This window comes from Plasmodium knowlesi (genome assembly GCF_000006355.2).
Source record: "Plasmodium knowlesi strain H genome assembly, chromosome: 7".
NCBI lineage: Eukaryota > Apicomplexa > Aconoidasida > Haemosporida > Plasmodiidae > Plasmodium > Plasmodium knowlesi.
In genome coordinates this window covers 447,707-469,250 of record NC_011908.2, presented here as the reverse complement: position 1 = coordinate 469,250, position 21,544 = coordinate 447,707, and the positions used below count along the sequence as shown (strand labels likewise).

Below are 21,544 nucleotides of genomic sequence, written 5' to 3'. Positions count from 1 at the left end.
GGAGCCTCAATGTGATGCAGAAAAGAAGGCCTACCTTTGGTAAAAGCAAAAACTGTGTGCGCCCTCCACTTAGCGCTTTTCATAATGTTGCCTTATATAAAAACCACATGGGTAAAAGCAAACCGAATGCCATTTAAATTTACGTCATTATGTAAATATACTGAAGGGGTGCATATTTGTCAAGGGATAAAAAGTATGAACTGTCAACCGTGTAGTTGCACATTTGGGTAAAATAGAAAACTGCCTTTACTAAACAATATTTATGATGTACAAAATGGAACCTATTTTTGTGGCACCTGTACTCTGTGGATGCCATTCACAAAGCTGAAATTTATACAAAGTCGCACCTTTTTACTTGTCCCATCGCTTCATTCATTTCTGTTTCCAATTATTTTTCCCGTGTTCTCCCTGAAAAGCTGAGCCCCACACGTTGCCATACAACTGGGCGTAGCCCACTGAATTGTATGTTCAAATAAAAATTTACTCAAAATGGGGTGAGTCCTTTTTAAGGGGAAAAAAAAAAAAAAATTAAATACGATTAAAAAGTGAAAATACATATGGCGAAAATGAAATCAACACGTTTGTTTGTCTTATCGGTTTTATGAAGAGTGCACAAAATAAATCATGTTAATTACTAAAAAAAAAAAAATAATAATAATAAATAAAATGAAATAGCAAAAGGGGCAACAATGAAGTCGGAATAATAAAATGGTGTTAAGCTGATAGCAACCAAGTCGCGGTATGGCAACACCGTAGAGGAAGTAAATCGCTAATGAGTAAATCCTCCCAAATTTTGCTTACGTAAAAAAAAGACAAAAATGTTTACTGGGCATATATGCATAAATGGTGTGTAAACAGGTACCTTCATTCGAGGACTCCCTATGAGTCACACTGAAGCAGGTGAACGTTGCACAAGGAAGCGGTTTTAACGTGAGCATAACATCACAATTCGGAAAGGGAAAATGGAGTAAGTGCTGAGAGAAGGAAAAAGCGGAGTAACACATGTATAGAGAAGGAAGGAGTTAACAAAATGAATTTATGAGTGGGTGAGGAGACAGGCTGTCAATCATGTGCGTGCCATTTATATCTGTGTATGTCTTAACGCGTCGTTCATCCTTCCGCACTCCCCCTAAGTTTCTAAAGCGCATCATTGTTTTCCGGCTCGTGGTAGCTCTCCAGACTTATCGAATCTATGAACTTGGTCTGATGCTTGCTCTTGGTGTACTTCTTAATTTGGTCATTGAGCCAGAGGTAAAATTCCTGGTTTGTGTTTAGCCGGTCGGCATAAATCGTGTGGTAATTTTTGCACGTCTTGATGATATTCGCGTACATATTTTTCACAATTTTTTTAATAAAATAAGTGACCATTTTTATTGGCGTGTACTTAAACTCATTTTCGAAATGAACGAATAGCTCAAGAACGGTGGATTTCCCATTATTCAGTGGGTATATTAAGAAGCACAAATTGGCTGCTCTTTGTCTGTCTATTTTGGGTGTGGGATCTGGCAACTGGCAATCAAAAAAGGTAACTTCTCTTTTTACTTTTCTGAATTTTAATGGGGTTTCCTTGACTTTTAATATTTCCTCGTTTTTATTTATGTTCATTTGTTCACACATGTTTTGGTAGAACTCGATGTCCTTTTTCAGCTCCGGGGGGCACATGCAGCAGAGGATTATACATCCGAGCTCTTCAAGTGTGTTGGCGCCTGGAGGGGGGAGGAAAAACGGAGTAGAAATAAAAATGGAAAATGCGTTTAGTGGAAGGCGGGGAGGTATAGAAGGAATGGAATGGAGCCGTAAACTCATCAAGCCGCTTAACCGCTTAACCGCTTAACCGATTAACCGATTAACCGATTAACCGCTAAACTGGTTATCCGCTTATCGGCTTGTTCGCCCTCGCGGTGCACTCACCCAGGCCGTACATCAGGGATTCCTTCTTCCCAATTATAGGGTACTCGTAGAGCTGCGCAATGAGGGCACTGGATTTAGACAAGCTTTTGATTTTTTCAGAGGATGTGAGAAAGGGAACCCAATGTGTGCTTAGCTCCGTTTCGCTGATAATAGACAGGATCATGCTGACGTCGTATGGAAGCTTTCCTCGTATATGCACAGAAATGTTATTGTCACTATCCACTCGATGCCACAAGTCCAAATATTTATCATTTTCTTTAATCCATCCTTCTTTGTTTTGTTTTATTTTCCTAAAGTTTTTAAAACGTCTTGAATATTTCTGAATAATTTTAACCATATGTCGGTTACTTCCTTTTGTGTTTAAGTCGGTTTCTTCTTTTTTAGAATTTTCCTTCGTCACTGAGGCTCTGTTGTTGCTGAGGTGGCTGGATCCGTTGCACTGGTGGTGATACACTTTATCCACAATCACTTGGCTCTCTCGTTTTCGTTCTTCCTCCTCGTCGTCCTGGTTCCTTACATTGGGATTGTCATCCCCTGGGCGCTCATTTGCGTTTTCTGCTTCTTCGCCTCGACCCCAATGTTGGCCCGGCTGTTCGTCCGAAGGTTCTTCCCCAATTTTAATTTCGCCCCTTTGTGCGCTTTTCTCATCATCAGCAATTTGCGCAATTTTCTCGTCATCACCTTGCGCATTTATCTCGTCATCAGCAATTTGCGCATTTATCTCGTCATCACCTTGAGCATTTATCTCGTCATCACCTTGAGCATTTATCTCGTCATCACCTTGAGCATTTATCTCGTCATCACCTTGCGCATTTATCTCGTCATCACCTTGCGCATTTATCTCGTCAACACTCTGTGCACTTTTCTCATCAGCAATTTTTGCACCGCTCACTTCGCCGTTCTGCTCACTGGACATATCGCCATCCAAGCTCATCCCCATAGCGGACAAGCCACAAGGGAGACCTTCGTCGGAGTTCGCAGCGGAATGTTCGCCGAAATGAACCGCGGAAGATTTTCTCTTCATGTTCAAATTTTCTTCCACGGTGTGCGATGTGTTGTTGTCCAAGCTGTGGGTCATCGTGTCAGAGGATACGCTGTTGTTCTTGTCCAGGGAAAAGTAGTATGAATAATCTTGCAGAACATTGGACATCTCATGCAAGCGGAAAAAATTTAAAAAATAAAAAATTATGTGGGCTTTTAATTTGTTGACATTATAACTGCAGTTCTTATCAGTACAGTTCTCCTCATAATAATTTGTTAACATCTGAACAGCTTCTTCATCGTTTATTTTTTTGAAATAGCTGATATAATGTTCTACGTACTTTTTTACGTGCAAGATTAATTTCTGCGCCCTGAATATTTTCTCGTCCGAAATGTACTCATCAATTTTTTGCGAGAAATTCTGTACTTGTATGAAGATGACATTTCTATCTATTTTGTCTCTATTGATGAGTGGGTATAGACTGACGGGAGCAGGATTGGTCCCATCAGCATGATCCTCCAAATTATTATTTTCATTTGTGTGTGTGGAAAATAAGGATGACGAAGCATTCATATTGTTCGCATTCCCGTAATGTGATTCCTCATTACCTTTGCTAATAATTCGTATATATTTTTTTTGTTTTTCTCCTTGCTCATTCTCCTCATTTTCCTTGTGCAGGTCGGTAGGGTCTTCTCCTGGTCCCTCTGGAAGTTCCCCTCCCATGGCGTCATTCCTCTTGTTCAGGCTGGCAGTGTTATGCACGTTGGGGATATTATCGTTTCCGCTCATGTGATTAGTATCGCCCCCCCCAGGGGTGTCCTCCCCCCCCTGGGTAGACTCGCACTGCTCATGTTCACCACGCTGATGGGAGGCACTCCAACAGAAGATACCGCCCGCCTTCTTGCTGTCCAACGAATTAACAGTCGAATAATCCTCCTTATGTTCACTACAAAAAAAGTTATTCCTATGACAAAAAGAATTAGGAGTTGCTACAAAATGATTTGGTGAAACAGTTAATTCGGAATGTGTGTCTTCCTCATTTACGTAGTCCCTCTTCTGCATGCAATTGAAATATTGGCAAAGTGTGATCCATGCGTCATGCATGTCGCACTGCTGAGTGTTGCCTCCTTCTTCCATCGTGTTATCATCATACGTGGACATGGTGATGTCCTCGTTTCCGTCAGGTGCTACCCCCCGGTAGTTTTTGCTTTCTGCGTGGACTATCTTGTTCTCACCGTCGCAGCTGTTTTCTAACTCTTTCGGTGCGCAGCTAGCATCGTGTGCTTCATCATTGAGGATGCGGTACCCTCCTTGTTCGTCGTAGTGATTATAGGCATGGAGATCATTAGGGTTGTAGGTGCGCCTACTACCCGGGTTATTATCTCCGCAACCTTCAGTATGGCTATTTTCGTTGTGGCTATTTTTTCTACTCTTTTTATTACATACATTTCTACCTTGTGCTATATCCGTCTTCGGAGCGTGTGCGCGTTTGTTCCCTCTCCTCTCACGTTTTTTTTTTTTTTTTTTTTTTAAATGTACACCTGGGTTTTGGCCAATTTCCCTTTTGACCTGCATTTCGGAAAACTCCGTTTTTTTTTTTTTTTTTTTCAGGTAGCTATTTAAAAGGACTTACCCTTTCACATGTATCTTTAGATTTTTTTTCTTATTACTTTTTTTTTTTTTTTTTTTTTTTTTTCTTCTTTTCCCCTCTGCGGCCTTATGCGTTTTTACTTCCTGCAAGTTCTACTATTGGGATGTTGCTCGGTAATGTAGAAGGCGTTGCATGCACCGCGGGGGGGAATGATATTCGAATGTGTAAAAAAAGTTGTTCCTTCTGTGAAGGTAATGTTTCTCGTTCTACTTTTGTTGGCGGTTATGTTTCCTTTCCTTGCCGTTACACATCTCCTCCTGTTCGCAGGAATTAGTTCAATCTAGATTGAAACTTTGGAACTGCTAGTTTTCGTTATACTTGGAAATCTTTTAATTTGTTCTATCCTTTTTTTTGTTTTCTTTTTTTTTAGTTATTTTTCTCTTTCCCCAGTGGTTACAAAAAAAAAAAATAATAAAAAATAATAATTCACTTTTTTTTTTTTTTTTTTTTTTTTTTTTTCACCGTGGTGTTTACCGTTTTACTTAACTGATCGACCCACCTGCGCGTGGTACCTGGTTCCACTGGAACCGGTGATTAGGAGTTTCAACTATGTTCTCTACCGGAAGTGGGCACCACTCGTTCGTGTTCTGTCGATTTTTCCTCCTACAATGTTGCGCTTACCGTTGCCACTTTATGTCAGTGTGTGTTGCGCGCAGGTGCGTCGCTCCGTGAAGTTCTGCTCGGTTCTGCTTGTCCTGCTCAGTTCTACTAAGCTTTACTCTGTTATGTTTCGTTCTATTTTGTTCTATTCCGCGTCGCTTCCTTCTTCCCTTCCGTTTCTTCCTTTTTTTTTTTTTTTTTTTTTTTTTTTTTTTTTGCTTCCTCTATACGGTACAAGTGTACTTTCCCTTTGGGCGATTCTACACACTTCGCATGTTGGTCGCACGTACTGTGCACATGTACCTCAAGTGTTAATCAAGACGGTGATGAAATATTTACTTGCAAAATAATAACATTTTTTTTTTTTTCTGCTTTCTACGTAACCTCTTAGAATAAATTTGATAATTTTTCCAAATTGCTGAAAATGCTATTTTTTCTTTCTTTCTTTTTCTTTTTTTTTTTTTCTTGGGGCGGGCGATGATCCAAGCTGTTTAGGTGGTGTTGCCTATTCTGCACTTTTTTCTTTGTGCCCCGTTGCGCGGTGGTTGGCTATGAGGTTGTTTTACACTGCTGTACTTTCTTTCTTTCTTTCTGTTTTTTTTTTTTTTTTTTTTTTTTTTTTTTGTTCCCATCTATTTTGCCCCCTTCGCCGTTTCGCGTAGGCAAATGTAGAGCGGCGTAATTCCTTTCACTTTTTTTAAAACACTTCCTTGCATAAAGGGAAAAGGAGGTGTGGTTTTTGGACCCCTCCGTTTTCCTCCCTCATAAAATACCCCCTTACTGCGTGCAGTGATCACACAGGACAAGCTATATTGTCGCGTTAGTTCAGTTTGGTTAGTTTCGTCGGTTCGGATTTGCCTGACCTCGTGTTGCTTCGCTTTGCATTACTTTTTATCATGTGAAGCCACCCGTGGTGCCAGGATCAAAATGAGGCTACCCTCACTTTCTAATTTGGAGCTTCTCCTAGAGTAGCGGAATTAAGAGCTTTTAGGATATTAGACCCAAGTGGTGCAAATCTACATATATATATATATATGTGGGGGGGGTGGTTGTGGTGGTGGGGGGTAGGGACAATACATAATGGAAGGATGCATAATTAGGTGGTTGTTCTATTTTCTCATGTCATTTGGGGTAATAGAGGCCCATTATTAATAACTTCGAAGAGGAGCTATTATTTGGGGTACTCAATGAAGTACGCACCCGGAAGGAGAATTGCTTTTCCGCTTAGTTTTGGAACTTGTTCCTAAATGGCTAACATAATTATGGTTGATGGGAGCAGCGGGAATTCTTATTTAGACTGGTACTTGGTTGCGCATGATAGGAAAATGCCTTTGTCCTTGTGCTCAAGATGGGGCTACTAACACAAAGGCTTCCGCAACTCGTATTTCTCTTTTTTACCAAGGAGAACAATTTTTCAATCGTTGCAAGGAGTTAAGTAAAGGAGTAAAGAATCTACAGGGTGAGAAAAACAAAATGGATGCACAATACGAACGAGCAAGTGAAAAGGAGGTAACAGAAGGTATCAAAGTTCCCAGTTTGGGCGTAAAGATGCGAGAAAAAAAAAAATATTGGGAATCTCCCCTCTTCGAACATATCCTCAGAGTTAAAAAAAGAAAAGAAAAGAATCGGTTGGGGGAAAAAAATATAACGATGTCGTTTTGTCACGCAGGTGAATTACACGGATGTGCATAAGCATAGACATGTGTGTATACCTCCCAGGTGGAGTCTCACGTGCAGGAAATACCCACCGCGTTACACGCGCATGATTTTCCGCTTAGACAGTTTCCCCTTTGGCGTAAATACCCGTATGTTGGGCGCTTCCCCCCCCCAAAAAAAAAAAAAAAAAAGAAAGGAAGGAAGAAAGAAAAGGAGAAAAAAATTGACTATGCACCAGTATCACAAAAACATTGACAGAAAAAAAAAAAATTCTTTACTTCCCCACAGAGGAAATAAAACAAAGCATTAATTTAGTGCACATGCACAATGCAGTAGGGTAATTAAAAAAAAAAAAAAAGAAAGAAAAAAAAAAATAGGATATCACTTAAGTCCAAATATAATTAATAAACCATTTTGTTCATTTTTTTTTTTTTGTCCACCCAAAATGAAAAATGTTTTTTCCATTTGCAAAAAAAGCCTCGAAGTTTTTCCCTTTATGCCATTCCTATGTTCCTACCCTTGTGTGTACGTATTAGAGGGGGGAGTATCCTCTCTATTTGTGTCTTTACGCATCAGGGTTTCCCCCACGAGGAAGCAGTAACAACGCGGTTCCTTGCATAAACATGAACGTTTGTCCATCTATGCCTACATAAGTACTTCTAAGGAGACCCTTTAACACATCGCAGCATTTGAGTTGAAACTGATAAACGGAGAAAAGCTCTCTAAGTAGTTCTATGTATATGGTGTAAATGCCAAAATGACTGGGGGCGCGGAAGACATTTTCCTGGATTTGCAAAAATATACAGGGAATTGGTGTCCACTTGTGCTAAACTTTCTACTCTACTCTTGTACATTTTTATTTGTTGTTGTTGGAAAGGCGCAAATGTCCCATGGTCCTTCCAGTTTGCTAAAGGAGGGTGGGGTGGGGTGGGGAAATGGAAGTCGCGGCCAAGTGGCACATCAGTTCAGTGAACATTTTCCTCAACTTTTCTGTTCACGCCCATTGGAATGCCCATTGGAATGCCCATTGGAATGCCCATTGGAATGCCCATTGGAATGCCCCTGTCCCAACATGAAGGCGTGTGCGTGTGTGCAACCTTTTATAAGGGGGAATGATCTCGTACATGAATATGAACGCATATATACGTATGCATTTCCCCCCTGGTACTTACGTTTTCAAATTGTGCTTCCTCAGGAAAAAGGCGGGAATGACAAAAATGAGGAATATGTGCCTACACAGGGGAGAAAGGAATAAAATTAGCCATGGATTTCTCAAGTGAGAATAGCTTTTTCAATCGTACTTACGCAGGAGGTACATGAGCACATATAACCATCTACTTCCCACATGCACACAAAATAATAACATATGTGTGTTGAAAATTTTTTTTTCAACATGTAAGAAAATGCACTGCATGAGAAACTCACCCAAGTAAGTTTAAGTAGAACAGTATGGAGGAAATGCTTCTTATGCAGAGGGATAAAATTAAGAACATCAAAGGGAACAAGACGTAGTTGTAGTATCTTATATTTTTTAGCTAAATGTGGGAAAGAATAACGGGATAGTCATATGAACCCATCTGTGAATGGAAGTTAGCACAGGGCAACTTCACAGTGTCGTTTCATTTTAGCGGTTAGATGATTGGATTCCTTACGGCTATGGTTTGAACGATGAAGGGCGCGTAGAAAAAAAGTCTAAGTTATGCAGGGGGGGGAAGGGGGTGCAAAATAAAGTATGTACCGTTTGTCCTGTTCTGACGTAGGCATATAGAACCGTGCGAGCGGAGGGAGGTACTTCGTTGGTGAATTTTGTTCACCTCACGCGAGTGGGTCATACCACATTGTATCGTTAACTCTTGTGCTCATTCTTATAAATAACGAACGAGAACGATGACCAAATGGTGTCGTGGAAAAACTCCTTGTTGTCTTACATGGAGGAAAAAAAGAGGAAGGAAAATACCTACAAAGGAAAGTAAAAGGGAATTTTTATCGGTATAAATGATGCATAAAGGGGATCTCTCTCCTTGTACCCTTAATATGCGCCAAAAAAAAAAAAAAAAAAAAAAAAAAAAAAAAAAAAAAATAACTATGATTGGTCCATTCCTTCACAAATATTACCTGCACGATGGATTCGAGGCGGGATCCCAGTATGACGCTTGCGATGACGGCACAACTTAAGGAAGTCGAATCGAATATATCTATATTTTCGTTTTTCCTAACATCGTTAAAGGGGAAAAAAAGAAGAAGAAAGAAAAAGCAACTTAAGATGTGATTTCGCTAACAACACTCAAATGTACCCACGTAGATGCATACATATCTACGCCACCCAGTATGCATGCATAACAAATAGCGCACTTTCTGCTTACTCGTATATAAATCCGTAGTTGTGAAACATAAGATGAATTAGTAGCAGCACTTGAGTTCGTAAAGAGGAAGGGAGGGGGGGGGGAAATATGACACATGCTTAACGCATATGAAAAAGGTAATAAATTCTTATAATATAAGATCTACATAAGCATGATGCATTCAAATACAAATGCTCATTTACGTATTGAAACCAAGTACACCGTGTTGTCGCTGTGTGTTTGGGTTAGGCTAATTAACACGGGGGATAGAATCTTCCGGGGGGGGAGGGAAAAAAAAAAAAAAAAAAACACATAATGCACGAATGTGTGTGAAGGAAATCAAAAGGTAAATCTATGAAGTAGTGAAAAAAAAATATATATATTACCCATATAATTCCAATAATAATTATGGTGTCTAAAATATTCTTAAAAGAGTCTATAAAGGTGTAAGGGGAAAATATATATATATATATATATATATATCCTTATTCGTTTTTTTCTTAACTTATTAGTCTTCATTTTTTTTTTTTTTTTTTTCTTTCATCTTACAGTTTATCGATTTATGATCTTGGTAAATGAGCACCTCCTTAAGTATTATAATGGTGATGTTGGCTGCGTATATTAGCCTGTGAGAGGGCGGTGGAAAGCAAATTGGACGTGTTGCTGAGTTGTTGTATCGGCCCATCTGCTCATCTGCCAATTTCCAGAAGGAGGCCTACCTGTTGGACGCTATATTTTTGTCGATGTAATGATACGCCAGCAGGAGAAGCAGCACGACGATTATTTGATGATTCACACACAACATGCTGTGGCAGACATGGGAATACTTGTACTTGATCCCAACTGAGAGGTGGAGGAGGAAAAAGGATGCGAAAAGACCAACAAAGTGAAAAAAGCAATGAGACAGAAAAAAACAGGGAAGTGTTAAACAGAATGACGCGAAAAGAAGGGTGACATGAGCTCGGTCAATACGTTCTTATTCCCTTTCACGTTGGGACACATCGAAGTGACTCCTTTTACGGGGATGCTTTAATTTTTGCTTACAGTTCGTCAAGAGGGAGCTCATAAAACTGCTGTGCACATAGTTGTCCTGGTACCCTTGGTCTTCATACAGTATTTTTCGCCATTTCTTTTTCCGCTTCATGAAAAAAGGAATAACCACACACGTGCTTGTTTATATTTTTACTTATGCGTTCACCTACCCGGTGTGCCATTACACCCCATGGGCGAAGACAAAAATGTATAGCTCTCTTCACAACTAATTAACTCTTAATTGTGTAGCGCTCTAATAGCCTTTCGATCTTTTTTTTTTTTTTTTTTTTTTTTTTTTTTTTAATTTTATTCCATCTAAGAAAAGTGACATTTACCGTTCCACTTTTGGTAGTCCCATCCATTATGTGACCCATTCATAAAAGATATGAAATTTCTTTTTTTTTTTTTTTTTTTTATAAAATATTGCTTGTTCATGTAAAAAGAGGAAAAAAAACTGACCTGTCCATGACCTTCTATGTACAGTTTGATGCATCCCCATACACACGCACAATAAATTTAAACACCCGAATGTTGTGAAATTCTCAAATTGGGGTTAAGAAGATGGTGAAATGTGTTAAAAAATGAATGGCATGTGGGTGAGTGTAATTTTTTCCAAAAAATATGGGTAAAAGAGGTTTCCATGGAGTTTCTTAACTCCAGTTATAAATGAAAAATCATAATTAGGGGGGAATTATCCAAGAAAAAAGAGCAAACTAGCTATTTTTTTTTTTTTTTTTTTTTTTTTTTTATTGCCTATATTCGTACATAAAATTACTCACTAAAAGGATGCTTTCACAATTGTGCGTTAATTTTTTCATTGTGCCTACGTACACATTTTCGCTTGCTTGTTCCTACATGGGGGAGGTTTTTTCAGTCTCCCTTTTTGGACCAGTGCACAGCAGATGAAACAGAAACAAAACAGTCGAAACATATTTGTTCCCGATTACATAAAATAGGGGAAAAGAACGAAGTAATGTGCCTAATGATGTAACCACCCCAATGGTCATACACTTCATAGGTAACTCTTTTCCCTTTTAAATATAGCACGTTATGCACACACACATTTGTGGTTCAAAAAGGAACTGCAAAACAGCAGTGTATAAATAGGAAATGGTGACATAAAAAGAAACAAATGGTAATTTCCCCCCTCCCCAATATATGATCATGTTTCTTTGTTCAGTTCTGGAGGGGGGGGGCAGACAAACATGTACCACATTCGCTTAAAAAAATGTATCCTTCCTGTGTTGCAGCTTTAATTGGGTGCCTCAAAAATGGGGACTAAATAAATACTTTTATCATCACTAAATTGCCCCTAACGCAGACACAAACTTTTAGGGGAAAAAAAAATTCGACCGTATACGGGGTTATTACACCGTTCCTTTTTTAAGACTTTTTTTTTTTTTTTCATGTCGTTGAATGGGGGCATCCTCCAAATGTCTATAATGGATCAGAGGTTTTCCTTCCCGTTGGAATTACCCCCTTCGAGAACACATGAAAAGGGGCTAATTTGTTTGCCAAAACGTGGGTGTTAGTTAGCCCGTTGCGGAATGAAGTAAAGGTGGGCTCTGAGGGGAGGTCACCGTAACTCCTTTCATTTGTGTGTGTATTCGCATATGTTGCATATCACGCAGCATGTATGGAATCGCATATCGCATTCGCCTTTCTTCGGCTCTCCCTCTCCCGCTTTCCAAGGCAATAGGTACATGATCCACCGATTTCTCCCACTCTTGATGCCCACGCCTTTTTCCCCTATTTTGCGCAAGCCCACTTGTGCATTAATTTTTTTTTTTTTTTTTTTTATGGAGACAAAATTTTTGCTGTTTCTTCTCCAATGGTACTCGATTAATAGGCATTAAAAATTTCCAAAAGGGAATTGAAATTGCTCGTGCTTCTTGAACCTTAATATAAAAGAGGGCGAAAGAAAAAATCGCACCAATTGTGTGGCCATTGAAGAGGGTCAGTGTGGAGGAGCACGCCAAAGGAGCCATGCAGCTAAAGAGCAAAACGGCTAAACCACCAAACAGCCAATTGGCTAAGTAGCAAAGTTATAAACGCTTCGCACGAAGTGGTTCAAGGCCCACATGAGTGGCCAAAGAGAAAAAAGGAACTATTTTTATTTGTAATGATTCCCCTCGAAGGGCACACTTAGAGTATTTACCCCTTCACTGGAGCATAGCAGAAGCCATTGCAAGCAGGCATTTGGCCCCTTAATCGGAAGGAACCCCCCCCTAAGCGCACATTTGTGTCCATGACCATTCCATGCTTGTGTTCCCCACAGTGATGTGCCTGGTGAAAAATGTGTGCATCTTCCACACGACTTTCGAGTAACTGAGGTGTAAATCTGTTCGTGTATCGAAGTGGTGCAGATTCGGGCGTGCGCAGATAAGACGCAGATAGGTACACCCTGTACGCACCCTCATTGATATATTCCACCCCTCTTCCTTCTTGTCTGATCACTCAACCGGAGAGAGCAACATGATCGTGCGAAAGAGATCCATCAACGGCACGCCAGTCGAAAAGGGAAGGATGAACGAGAAGAAACTCCAAAACATCACGATAAAGAACTACGAAATCAACAGCAATGGAAAGAAGAAATACTTCTTCGATTATTACGGGTGCATATACCCATTTAATATGCCCATAAGTTTATACAAGTACCCCCCCATTTTTGGATACTGCAGTTTAAGTGACTTCCAAGAAATAGGGGCAAAGCGTCTGGCCCTGTTGCAGTTCTTGGACACCTGTACCATCAGCGGGGAGGAGGAAAAGGATACATATAACAACTTAAAAGGGAAGATGGACAAAGATGCCCTAACGAATAACTACAACGATAATAAAAATAAACAAATCAGACAAAAAATATTCGAATATAAATTTGGAATTCAGTCGATGAAAAATTACAGCAAGGAAGAAATGGAAAATATAATCATGACAGATCTCTTATCCCACTATATCTTAAGAATAGCTTTTGCAAAGGATAAAGAAAAACAACAGTGGTTTTTAAAGCAAGAATTAAAATTATTTATATTCCGTTTAAATGAATTAAAAAATATTAATGTGTTGAATTCACATAATCTTGGAGAGAGTGAACGAGGATTAATTCATTTGTTAAATAGAGAAAATTTAAATTATGAATTTTTGTCTAAACCAATGATATCATCCTTTGGGGTGAAGGATGAAGCGTGGGAAAAATATACATCCTTCATCCCTAATAGAGATACCATCGAAAAGGTATTTAAAATTCCCTTCTTTCCAGATGCTTACTTTTTAGTGAAGGATCATAAGGTGTGTGTAGATAAAGCGATTGCATACGTTCCAGATATATACCTGGACGTTATTCTAGTTACTCAGTTCAAAATAACCATTAAGGAATCCTTTAAGTATTTAGATCAAAATGAAAAACTGCTACTTAATGTTCAAAATGACAGCAGAATATCTTCCTTCCTGACGGCGTTGCCAAAAGCATATGTGGCAAAGGACTACAGACAGAATTATGAACACACACAGGAAACCAGACTAATGCCACAAAATCTGTATAATGTTTATAAGCAGTCCTTTCCCCCTTGTATGCGTAGAATCTTTGTTAATTTTTTAAAAGAAAAACATCTGAAACATTGGGCAAGGCAACAGTTGTGGCTATTCTTAAAAGGGGCGGGCATGACACTGGAAGAAAATATACACTCGAATCGATCCATATGGTTACAAGCAGACAAATTCGATAAGGAGCATAGATATACTATACGCTATATGTATGGGAAAGAGGGTAAAAAAACAGATTTTAGCCCCTATAATTGCTCCAGTATTATAAATAACTTTCCTATTCCTTCAAGTGGAGACACTCATGGGTGCCCTTTTAAGAATTTTGACGAGGCTCACTTGAAAAGTTTGCTCTTTTTCTTTGGGCTGACTGATGGTCAGATAAAAAATATCATGCCTTTCAAAATGAACAATGAATACCAGATGGCTTGCGTGAAGTTTTTCATGGAAACGCACCCCGGCTCGTCTGCCGATGGGGTCGGGAACCACCCCAACTCGTACTACATCGAGAGTAGGAAGTAAGCGCGCGGAGAGGACGGGGACGAGCCACAAGTCGCTCATCGCCTTGATTACCCCCACGCTTACATGTGTGCGCCTAATCGGTTCGCAGTTGCTTCACGGATAACCTACTGCACCGCCAATCTGCTTGGTCGAGAATCTGTTTGGTCGCTTCATTCGCACGTTCATTTTTCCCCCACGCAGGTACTACAAATCGAAGGCAACGAACGGGACAAGCGAAGCGGGTGCGCAAAAGGCGAGCGCCAGCTGAATCCCCCCCATCACCCCCACACAGGTATACATTATACACGGAATCACTTTCATATGGGGCTACTATTTTCGCGAGGTCCAAACGCACCACGATCGCCCGAGGCACTACGGTGGAGTCGTAGCGCTGTGCCGTTAACTCTATGGAGTCGTCTGATGCGTGAACCAGTGGAAAAAGAGACAAGCGTAGAACGTGTAATCTTGTGCATGCTGAAAAAAAAAAATGGAGCACGTGCAATCCAGTTATTAAAGTGTGCCCCCTATGTCTTTTTTTTTATGTGTGCGTTTTTGGTCCCTGTGGCGGTGCATCCCCAATAGGAAGCAACAAAGTAACGTTCCTTCGTTGGAAAATAAAATTTTCGACAATTCATTGAGGGGTCTCCTGTAGCAGTTGGCTAATTTGGTTTAATAACTGACGAAGCATTTGCACTTGCAAATTGTTCGATTGGTCAGATTTTCCATTTTGCTGTAGAGTTTCTTCCTGCCCGTCCTTCAAAGAAGCAGCCTTTTTCGAATGAGCCACTTGAGTGTTATCATCATAGGAGTTTGGCACATGTTCATAATTATTTAAAATTTTCTGGATGAAAAATTTGCACACTTGAAAAATTTCTTTGGAGGATGAACTGTGAGCATCCAAATCACAACAACCAACCCCATGCTGACATGCATCAATGAGCTTTTGATTAAAAGTGATCCTACCCGCATAGTCTACATTCATGTCTACACACATTTTATCGACAGTGTAATTGTTAACAAAAACGGACTGGTACATATTTTCTACTATTCCTAAAATGGGTATGCTGGTTTTTTTGCAAAATTCAATTTCCTTCTTAACGTCACAAATGGATAAAATGTGTGGAGTGGTAACTATTATGCATCCATCTAAATTATTTTTTAAATATGAGCAGATGGTAAGGTGTTCATCACTTGTTCCTGGGGGGGTGTCTATAATTAAAAAGTCCAAACTCTTCCAGTATACATCACATAGGAATTGTTTAATTAATCCATTTTTTTTTGGACCCCTCCAAATAACTGGATCATCAAAATTTGGCAGTAAATATCCGACAGACATGATGGACAAATTATTTTTATAAATGGGAACCCATCCATTCATGCTATAGTTAACATCACAGTTCACGGTTTGTGTTAGGACTGGGATGGACGGTCCACATATATCAATGTCGAGAAGACCTACATCGTAATTTAGGTAAGATAATGAAAAGGCTAACTGTGTTGCTACCGTCGACTTTCCGACTCCTCCTTTTCCAGATAAAATTAAAATTTTATATTTTACATTTTTTAAATTTTCTTGGACTTGATTAAAAATTTGATTTTTTTCCTTCTCCTTTTCTTTCTTCAATTCTGGATCGTTGCAAATTCTTTGGTTGGGGCACCCTTCGCAGATTTTCGACTTCCCTGCTTGTTCGTTCTCCATGCCCGGGCACCCTTCCGGGATGTCTTGTCCTTCACCACCATCATCACGACCACCACTCTGTACATCGCTATTGCGGTGCTTTCTGCCATCTTTTGCGTGACGCCCACACTTTCTCATTTTCCACTTGGCTATGGCTCTCTCCACCGTGCACATCAAACATCTTTGCACTTCCCTCCTGTTCGCGAATAGATAGCTTATCGACAATCCAGCCAATGACCCAATCAGTATGGGGATGGCATTTCTCCTCGTGTACGCATACATCTAGGCCCACCTAGTTCCTCTTCCTCAATGTATATTTTCTTTCGTTTGGCGTATGAAGCAGTCATACATGCGAAGGGAGGGGATAATTTGTGCGACTGAACGTTTGTAGAACCCCTCCCCCTGTGCTTATGAACAGATGAATGGGCAACACTTTGATAAACGCTTAAACATATGTGTTAAAGCTACACTCTACTCGAAAAAAAAAAAAAAAAAAAAAAAAAGTTTTCAATTTTATTCCTGAGAGGAGAAAATGCAACTGTAGGGGAAGGGCCGTATCGTTTTTTTTTTTTTTTTTTTTTTTATTTCTTTTTTTTTTGTCAAAAATTGCCAAATTATTTGCCACATGCGCAGAATGCACGTATCAATTTGGTAAGGGGCTCATGGGGCACTATCTCCCTTCCTAGGGGCACATACACCCAAAAAAAGAAAGAAAGAAAAAAAAAAAAAAAAATGACAAAGGAACAGATATATTGATGCAACTTCCCAATCTTTTTGTGCAATATATTACGCATCCATGGACAGTTGGTAATTTTCTCCCAATAGGGGAAAGAGTTTCCCTCTGTGTTCCTCCCTTATTGATGTTGTGGTGATCTGGTTACATAGGGACAGGGGCGTCAGGAACTGAATTTTTCCACTAGGAAAATATGCTCTTCCAGATGGGCATTCCCCCTTTAAGGAGATTTGTCGCAACCCATTTGAGTGTTAAAGGATTGTAAGTGTTTTTTTTTTTTTAAAAAAGGTTAGGACGGGGAAGGGGAAAGCACACAAATGCAAACGTGGAGGGAGCGAAGCGGATGAAAAAAGGGTAAACAACAAAAATGAGAATGAAAATAAGTACATGTGTAGCAATAGCTGGTGGGTAGCCTAACAAACTTGAGGCACTCCTTACTCAACGGAAACAAAACTATGCAGTCAAGATACGAGCGGTGGGGAAGTCACAAATTGGAAAATCCAAACATAAACGCTACTTCGACGTGGTCGGTCCTCCCTATATGGGATAGAACCATGTAGTGTGACTGCCGGGAAAGAGCCTCATTATTCATGGGGGTTAAAAAAAAAAAAAAAAAAAAAAAAAAAGTTTTAAAAAAGAGGTTCCCTCTGCAAAGACCTAGAAGAGAAGCTTTCCTTGCAAACTCAGACGCTCCAGGATACTGTCCCCACACTCCAGATAGTCTGCCCGTGTGATTTGATAATTTTGATAATCGAACATCTCCAAAAATAGGTGAGCCCCCGAGTAGATGGCATATTTTTGCAGCATCCTTCTCCGCACAGAATGTACATTGATACAAACGTTGCTGTAAAAATTTTTCCTTTTTACAAAGTCATACAATTCATTTTGTAATCTTTCACGAAAACCTCTGATGATGCTGGATCCCCCCGTGAGGTAAATATTTTCAAAGAGTTCCTTCCTAGTATCGATGGGGCACCTTTGAATGGTGTCGTAAATTACACAGGGGAGGGTGTTCTCTGTGAGGGTGGAGCTTAGACTTCCTTTCCAACTGGGGGAGGACTCCCTTATAGTGGAGTTGGGAATCCAAGAGGGAGACCCACTCAAAAGAAACCCCCTGTCTACATGGTACATATGTAGCTGTTTGTACGATTCCGTTTTTAAGTAATTTCCCAAACGACATGGAGAGAAAAATATTTCAGTGGAAGTTACAGCTGAGGAGGAGATTTTATTAAAGTGTAACTGGAATGGGCTAACTAAATAATTTTTTGGAGTTTGATTGTAAAGTAGAGAAAGATAACCACAGTCTTCTTTACTTTTTGGAGTGAATACCCTTTTCTCCTTTGCAATTTTTGCAGCCTCCATTGATATATCCTTTTGGTAATTTTTATTCTTTTTCATTTCGTCGAAAATTTGATTGTCTATGTCGTACCCCCCAATGTGGTAGGTGCTTGTCAGATCGGGCAATGGGATTCCATTTATCACAGGTGTGCAGGTCGTCTTAGTACTTCCCACATTTACTAGGATAGCTGTAAAATTGTACAAGTTTAAATCGTGTAAATTTGAAAGGCACTCCTGCGGGTAGGGTTCCCCCCCTACTATTTTTCCCCTCGGTACGTGAAGTACCCCTTTGTCTTTTTCTCCTCCCGTTCCGACGCTTTCATCGGCGCCATAGTCGCAATTAGTAGATGAATCCTTCTGATCATCTTTATAAAGTAGAACATCACGCCCCTGTTGCATCTCCTGCCTTTCCTTTGCCATATTTTGCAAAATGATGAGGGAAGAGAGAAAGGAAGGCTCCCTAAATGTTACACTCTGCACTTGGAATGTGTCAAATAGAATATCCCCGAGGGTGGAAAAATCATTCGTATCATTTATACTAGAAAAGGGAATGAACAAATCCTTGTCTTTTAAATTTATTTTGTAAAAATTGCTGAAGCAGTGGAAAAGGCACTCTTCTATGATGTCGTAGTTTTTATATGGAGGATGTGAATAGCCCAGTTCCTTCCATGGTTCAATAACTTCCACTTGGGGTACCCTCAAGCTTTCCAATTTGTAGTCGTACTTATTTATCAGTCCAACTTTGAAGGAATAATTTCCCAGAGACAACAAGACGATATTATTTTCTATGGGCAGATAATTGTTCAACTTTTGGATGTCGCTACATGTGGTATTTGAGAAGCTACTAAAGCTTATTCGTTTGTGGAGTTTTTTTTTTTTTTCGCTTGACGCAGGGGAATTGCTTAAATTGACGTATGGCCCAAGTGGGTCCTTCAGCTTCAGGTACAGGCTCTCCGTTATGGGGCTGTAGGTAGAAGTTTTCCGTCCCTGAGCCTGCCCCTTCATCGGGATAGCGTCAATACACAGTTAGTAGAGTCTGCCAAATCGGCTGAGGTGGAAGAAAGGATAGCTTGTATAAACTTTGGAATTTTTTCTCAACTACCTTGGTCTATCGAACGGGAGTTGCGTTCAGTTGCACACACCTGGTAGGCATCCCTCTGCGATGTGAACACTTCGGCCCTTTCGTTTTTCCCTTGATTAGTATGTTTATCTCGCATTGTGCTTATTCCGAGCAGGTGCTGTTGGTCAAGTAATAGGTCTTTTTAGAAACTTTTTTTTTTTTTTTTTCTTTTGCCGTTCCCTTTTACCTCCACCGGTACGAATTTATCCACTCAAGTCCCATACAGCCACACCAGCCAAGCGTCTTCTTCATTCATTCAAAGAGGACGCGACATAAGCAAAAAAAAAAAAATAAAATAATATAATATAATGTAGACTTACTATAACGAACAGGTGCGCATGTCCGATTCGGAAAAAGTAAATCTGCAAAATTATATATACTTATGTTTATGTTTAAATTTACTTTTATGTGTTTCTTTTTTTTAATTAAAAGGAGCTTTCTTTGTATAGGGAGAAAATCAAAATTGGACGGAAGCAACTTTTCATGTGTAAAAAATCGCGGAAAAAAAAAAAAGGACAAAAAAAAAAAAAAAAAAAAAAAAAGTGACGAAAAAATGTGACGGAAAAATGTGGCGGAAAAATGCTCGTAATTGAAAAAGAAATGAACCGAAAATCACATAATCCTGCAACACTGTTTCCTTTTCAGTTTCTTGCTTTGCTTAAATAACTGCTTCGTCGTAGCTGAGAAGAAAGAAAAAAAAATTCGTGTGCGTGGATAGGACAAATGAAGCGCTTAAAGTTAAAGAACTAGCTACATGGACTAGGCGCGCAATGAGAAAATATGCAGATGATCATAGCCTGAAAGATATAGGCCCCCTTTTCTAAGGGGGAGAATAACGATGTGGTGAATTTACTCGAAAGATCCTTGCTCTTGTCGACGAGGACATCCAAATTTTCCCTGTTCCTGATGAGTGCGTCCATAGTTGTTCTCACTTTTTCCTACGCAATAGCGGAAAGGAGTAAGAGGCGAAAAAAAAAATAATAATAAAAGAAAAATGTACATTGTGTGCATTCTTCATGGCGCCTCAAATGATCAAGAATTAGTCGAGATGTTGGGTTCTCCCTTTTTCGAAATTCGCATTGAACACACATAAGATAAAACGAAAAGGAGAATGCTTATGTCTGCTAGGCCATTCAAAAAGTGGCCCAAGCAGGTATGCGCTCCCCAAATGCATCTCTTTCATGCTTACAATGTTCTCGCTAATTTTCATGTTTGTGTGGGCTATGGCATCACATGTCAGTGGGTCCTGAGTGGGAAAGAAGATCATCGGACCAGTGTTGATTCCTCTTCATGCACACAGTTCATACGCCTTCGTGGAAAACGAGTTAACTGTGCACATGTTTGGGAAGGAACTATTCCTTTTTTTTTTTGAGGGGGGGGAAACGTTCTCATTATGACTCACCTTATACTTGGACAGATATGAATTCAAATTGAAATCAATTTTATTGTCCTGCTTTACCTCCGACCACACATCTTTCGGAATGGTGCGAATAAAGTCCATGTAAATTTCGTTAATCATGTAAAAGGCCACTCTGGGGGAAAAAAAAAAGAAAAAAAAAAAAGGGAGGGAGGGCATGGAGCAACTCCTATTTTTTTGCATAAAGGGCGAAGATGGAAGGAGCGTATTTTTTGGCTTAGAAGACAAAAAAAAAAGAAAAAAAAAGAAAAAAAAAGGAGAAAGGTCTTTCACTCCTGTTATGCCCCCCTTAACGAATTGCCACGAACAAAATGAAAAAGAAGGGGGGAAAAAGTACCTCTCTGGGTAATCATCTGTGGCTATTACAAGGGGGCAGATATTATCCGAGAATTTGAATGCAAAGACCGTGTTGCTTTCATGTGTAATGATTTCCTTGGTGTTGTATTCGATCTGCGCGGAAGGAGGTAATGGCAAAAGGGTTATCGGAGCAAAGGCACACATATTGTGCACTTTATAATCCATCGTAGTGGGTGGTACGCAGGCATGTCAATAGGTGCGAAGGCAATATCGCCGTCTTTGCCAACCCTTGACGGAACCGTCCTCGCTACAAAGAAAGCGGCTTCTTTAAAGGCCTTCTTTTTGATAAAAGAATATCTGCATAATGGGAAGTCGGAGTTGCGATGATGGTGATTCTGGTGCGAACAAATAATAAAGGGAATCACGTGCAGAGAATGGGGTAGCCAAGTGTGTAGGGGGAAACACAACTACTCATATATGCACTACACGGAAAAATGCGGGTTCCCATGAGATGCCCATTTGGGGAGCTACTTCACGTGAGTGAAATTATGTTCATGTAACGAGCATCATTTTAAATTGTGCCATTTAAACTGTTCCATTTAAAGTGCGCAGTTTAATGGGGTCCCTTTAAAGGGGACCACTTTCCCTCTCTTCCTAACGCATTCAAATCGGTGGCGGAACAAAGGAAAATAATATCATCTACATGTCTTGTCAAAATAATGGCTAGTAAATTCATCTTTATTTGGAAG

The 21,544-nt window shown here is 39.8% G+C and overlaps 6 protein-coding genes across 6 annotated transcripts; 1 reads left to right on the top strand and 5 right to left on the bottom strand.

Annotated features, from left to right (window-relative positions):
* Positions 1–1,137: 1,137 nt before the first annotated feature.
* PKNH_0709100 (conserved protein, unknown function) lies at positions 1,138–4,468 on the bottom strand (the record flags this gene model as incomplete). Its single annotated transcript, XM_002258348.1, has 2 exons — positions 1,138–1,706; positions 1,912–4,468. The coding sequence occupies 2 exons, from the start codon at positions 4,466–4,468 to the stop codon at positions 1,138–1,140; spliced, it is 3,126 nt and encodes a 1,041-aa protein (XP_002258384.1).
* A 3,172-nt stretch (positions 4,469–7,640) lies between these two features.
* Positions 7,641–10,536, bottom strand: PKNH_0709000 (phosphatidylinositol N-acetylglucosaminyltransferase, putative; the record flags this gene model as incomplete). Its single annotated transcript, XM_039113924.1, has 13 exons — positions 7,641–7,707; positions 7,973–8,032; positions 8,226–8,335; positions 8,453–8,492; positions 8,729–8,757; positions 8,916–9,012; positions 9,164–9,212; positions 9,346–9,415; positions 9,529–9,578; positions 9,692–9,768; positions 9,862–9,985; positions 10,187–10,280; positions 10,510–10,536. The coding sequence occupies 13 exons, from the start codon at positions 10,534–10,536 to the stop codon at positions 7,641–7,643; spliced, it is 894 nt and encodes a 297-aa protein (XP_038969565.1).
* Positions 10,537–12,649: 2,113 nt separating this feature from the next.
* On the top strand, positions 12,650–14,480 carry PKNH_0708900 (DNA primase large subunit, putative; the record flags this gene model as incomplete). Its single annotated transcript, XM_002258346.1, has 2 exons — positions 12,650–14,229; positions 14,414–14,480. The coding sequence occupies 2 exons, from the start codon at positions 12,650–12,652 to the stop codon at positions 14,478–14,480; spliced, it is 1,647 nt and encodes a 548-aa protein (XP_002258382.1).
* Positions 14,481–14,843: 363 nt separating this feature from the next.
* Positions 14,844–16,172, bottom strand: PKNH_0708800 (cytosolic Fe-S cluster assembly factor NBP35, putative; the record flags this gene model as incomplete). The annotated part of the gene is made up of 1 exon (XM_002258345.1): positions 14,844–16,172. One exon carries the CDS (start codon positions 16,170–16,172, stop codon positions 14,844–14,846), a length of 1,329 nt encoding a protein of 442 aa, XP_002258381.1.
* Positions 16,173–17,280: 1,108 nt separating this feature from the next.
* PKNH_0708700 (actin-like protein, putative) lies at positions 17,281–18,966 on the bottom strand (the record flags this gene model as incomplete). The annotated part of the gene is made up of 1 exon (XM_002258344.1): positions 17,281–18,966. One exon carries the CDS (start codon positions 18,964–18,966, stop codon positions 17,281–17,283), a length of 1,686 nt encoding a protein of 561 aa, XP_002258380.1.
* A 727-nt stretch (positions 18,967–19,693) lies between these two features.
* PKNH_0708600 (SNARE protein, putative) lies at positions 19,694–21,531 on the bottom strand (the record flags this gene model as incomplete). Its single annotated transcript, XM_002258343.1, has 7 exons — positions 19,694–19,761; positions 19,935–20,019; positions 20,271–20,327; positions 20,484–20,613; positions 20,836–20,948; positions 21,083–21,152; positions 21,455–21,531. The coding sequence occupies 7 exons, from the start codon at positions 21,529–21,531 to the stop codon at positions 19,694–19,696; spliced, it is 600 nt and encodes a 199-aa protein (XP_002258379.1).
* Positions 21,532–21,544: the final 13 nt, after the last annotated feature.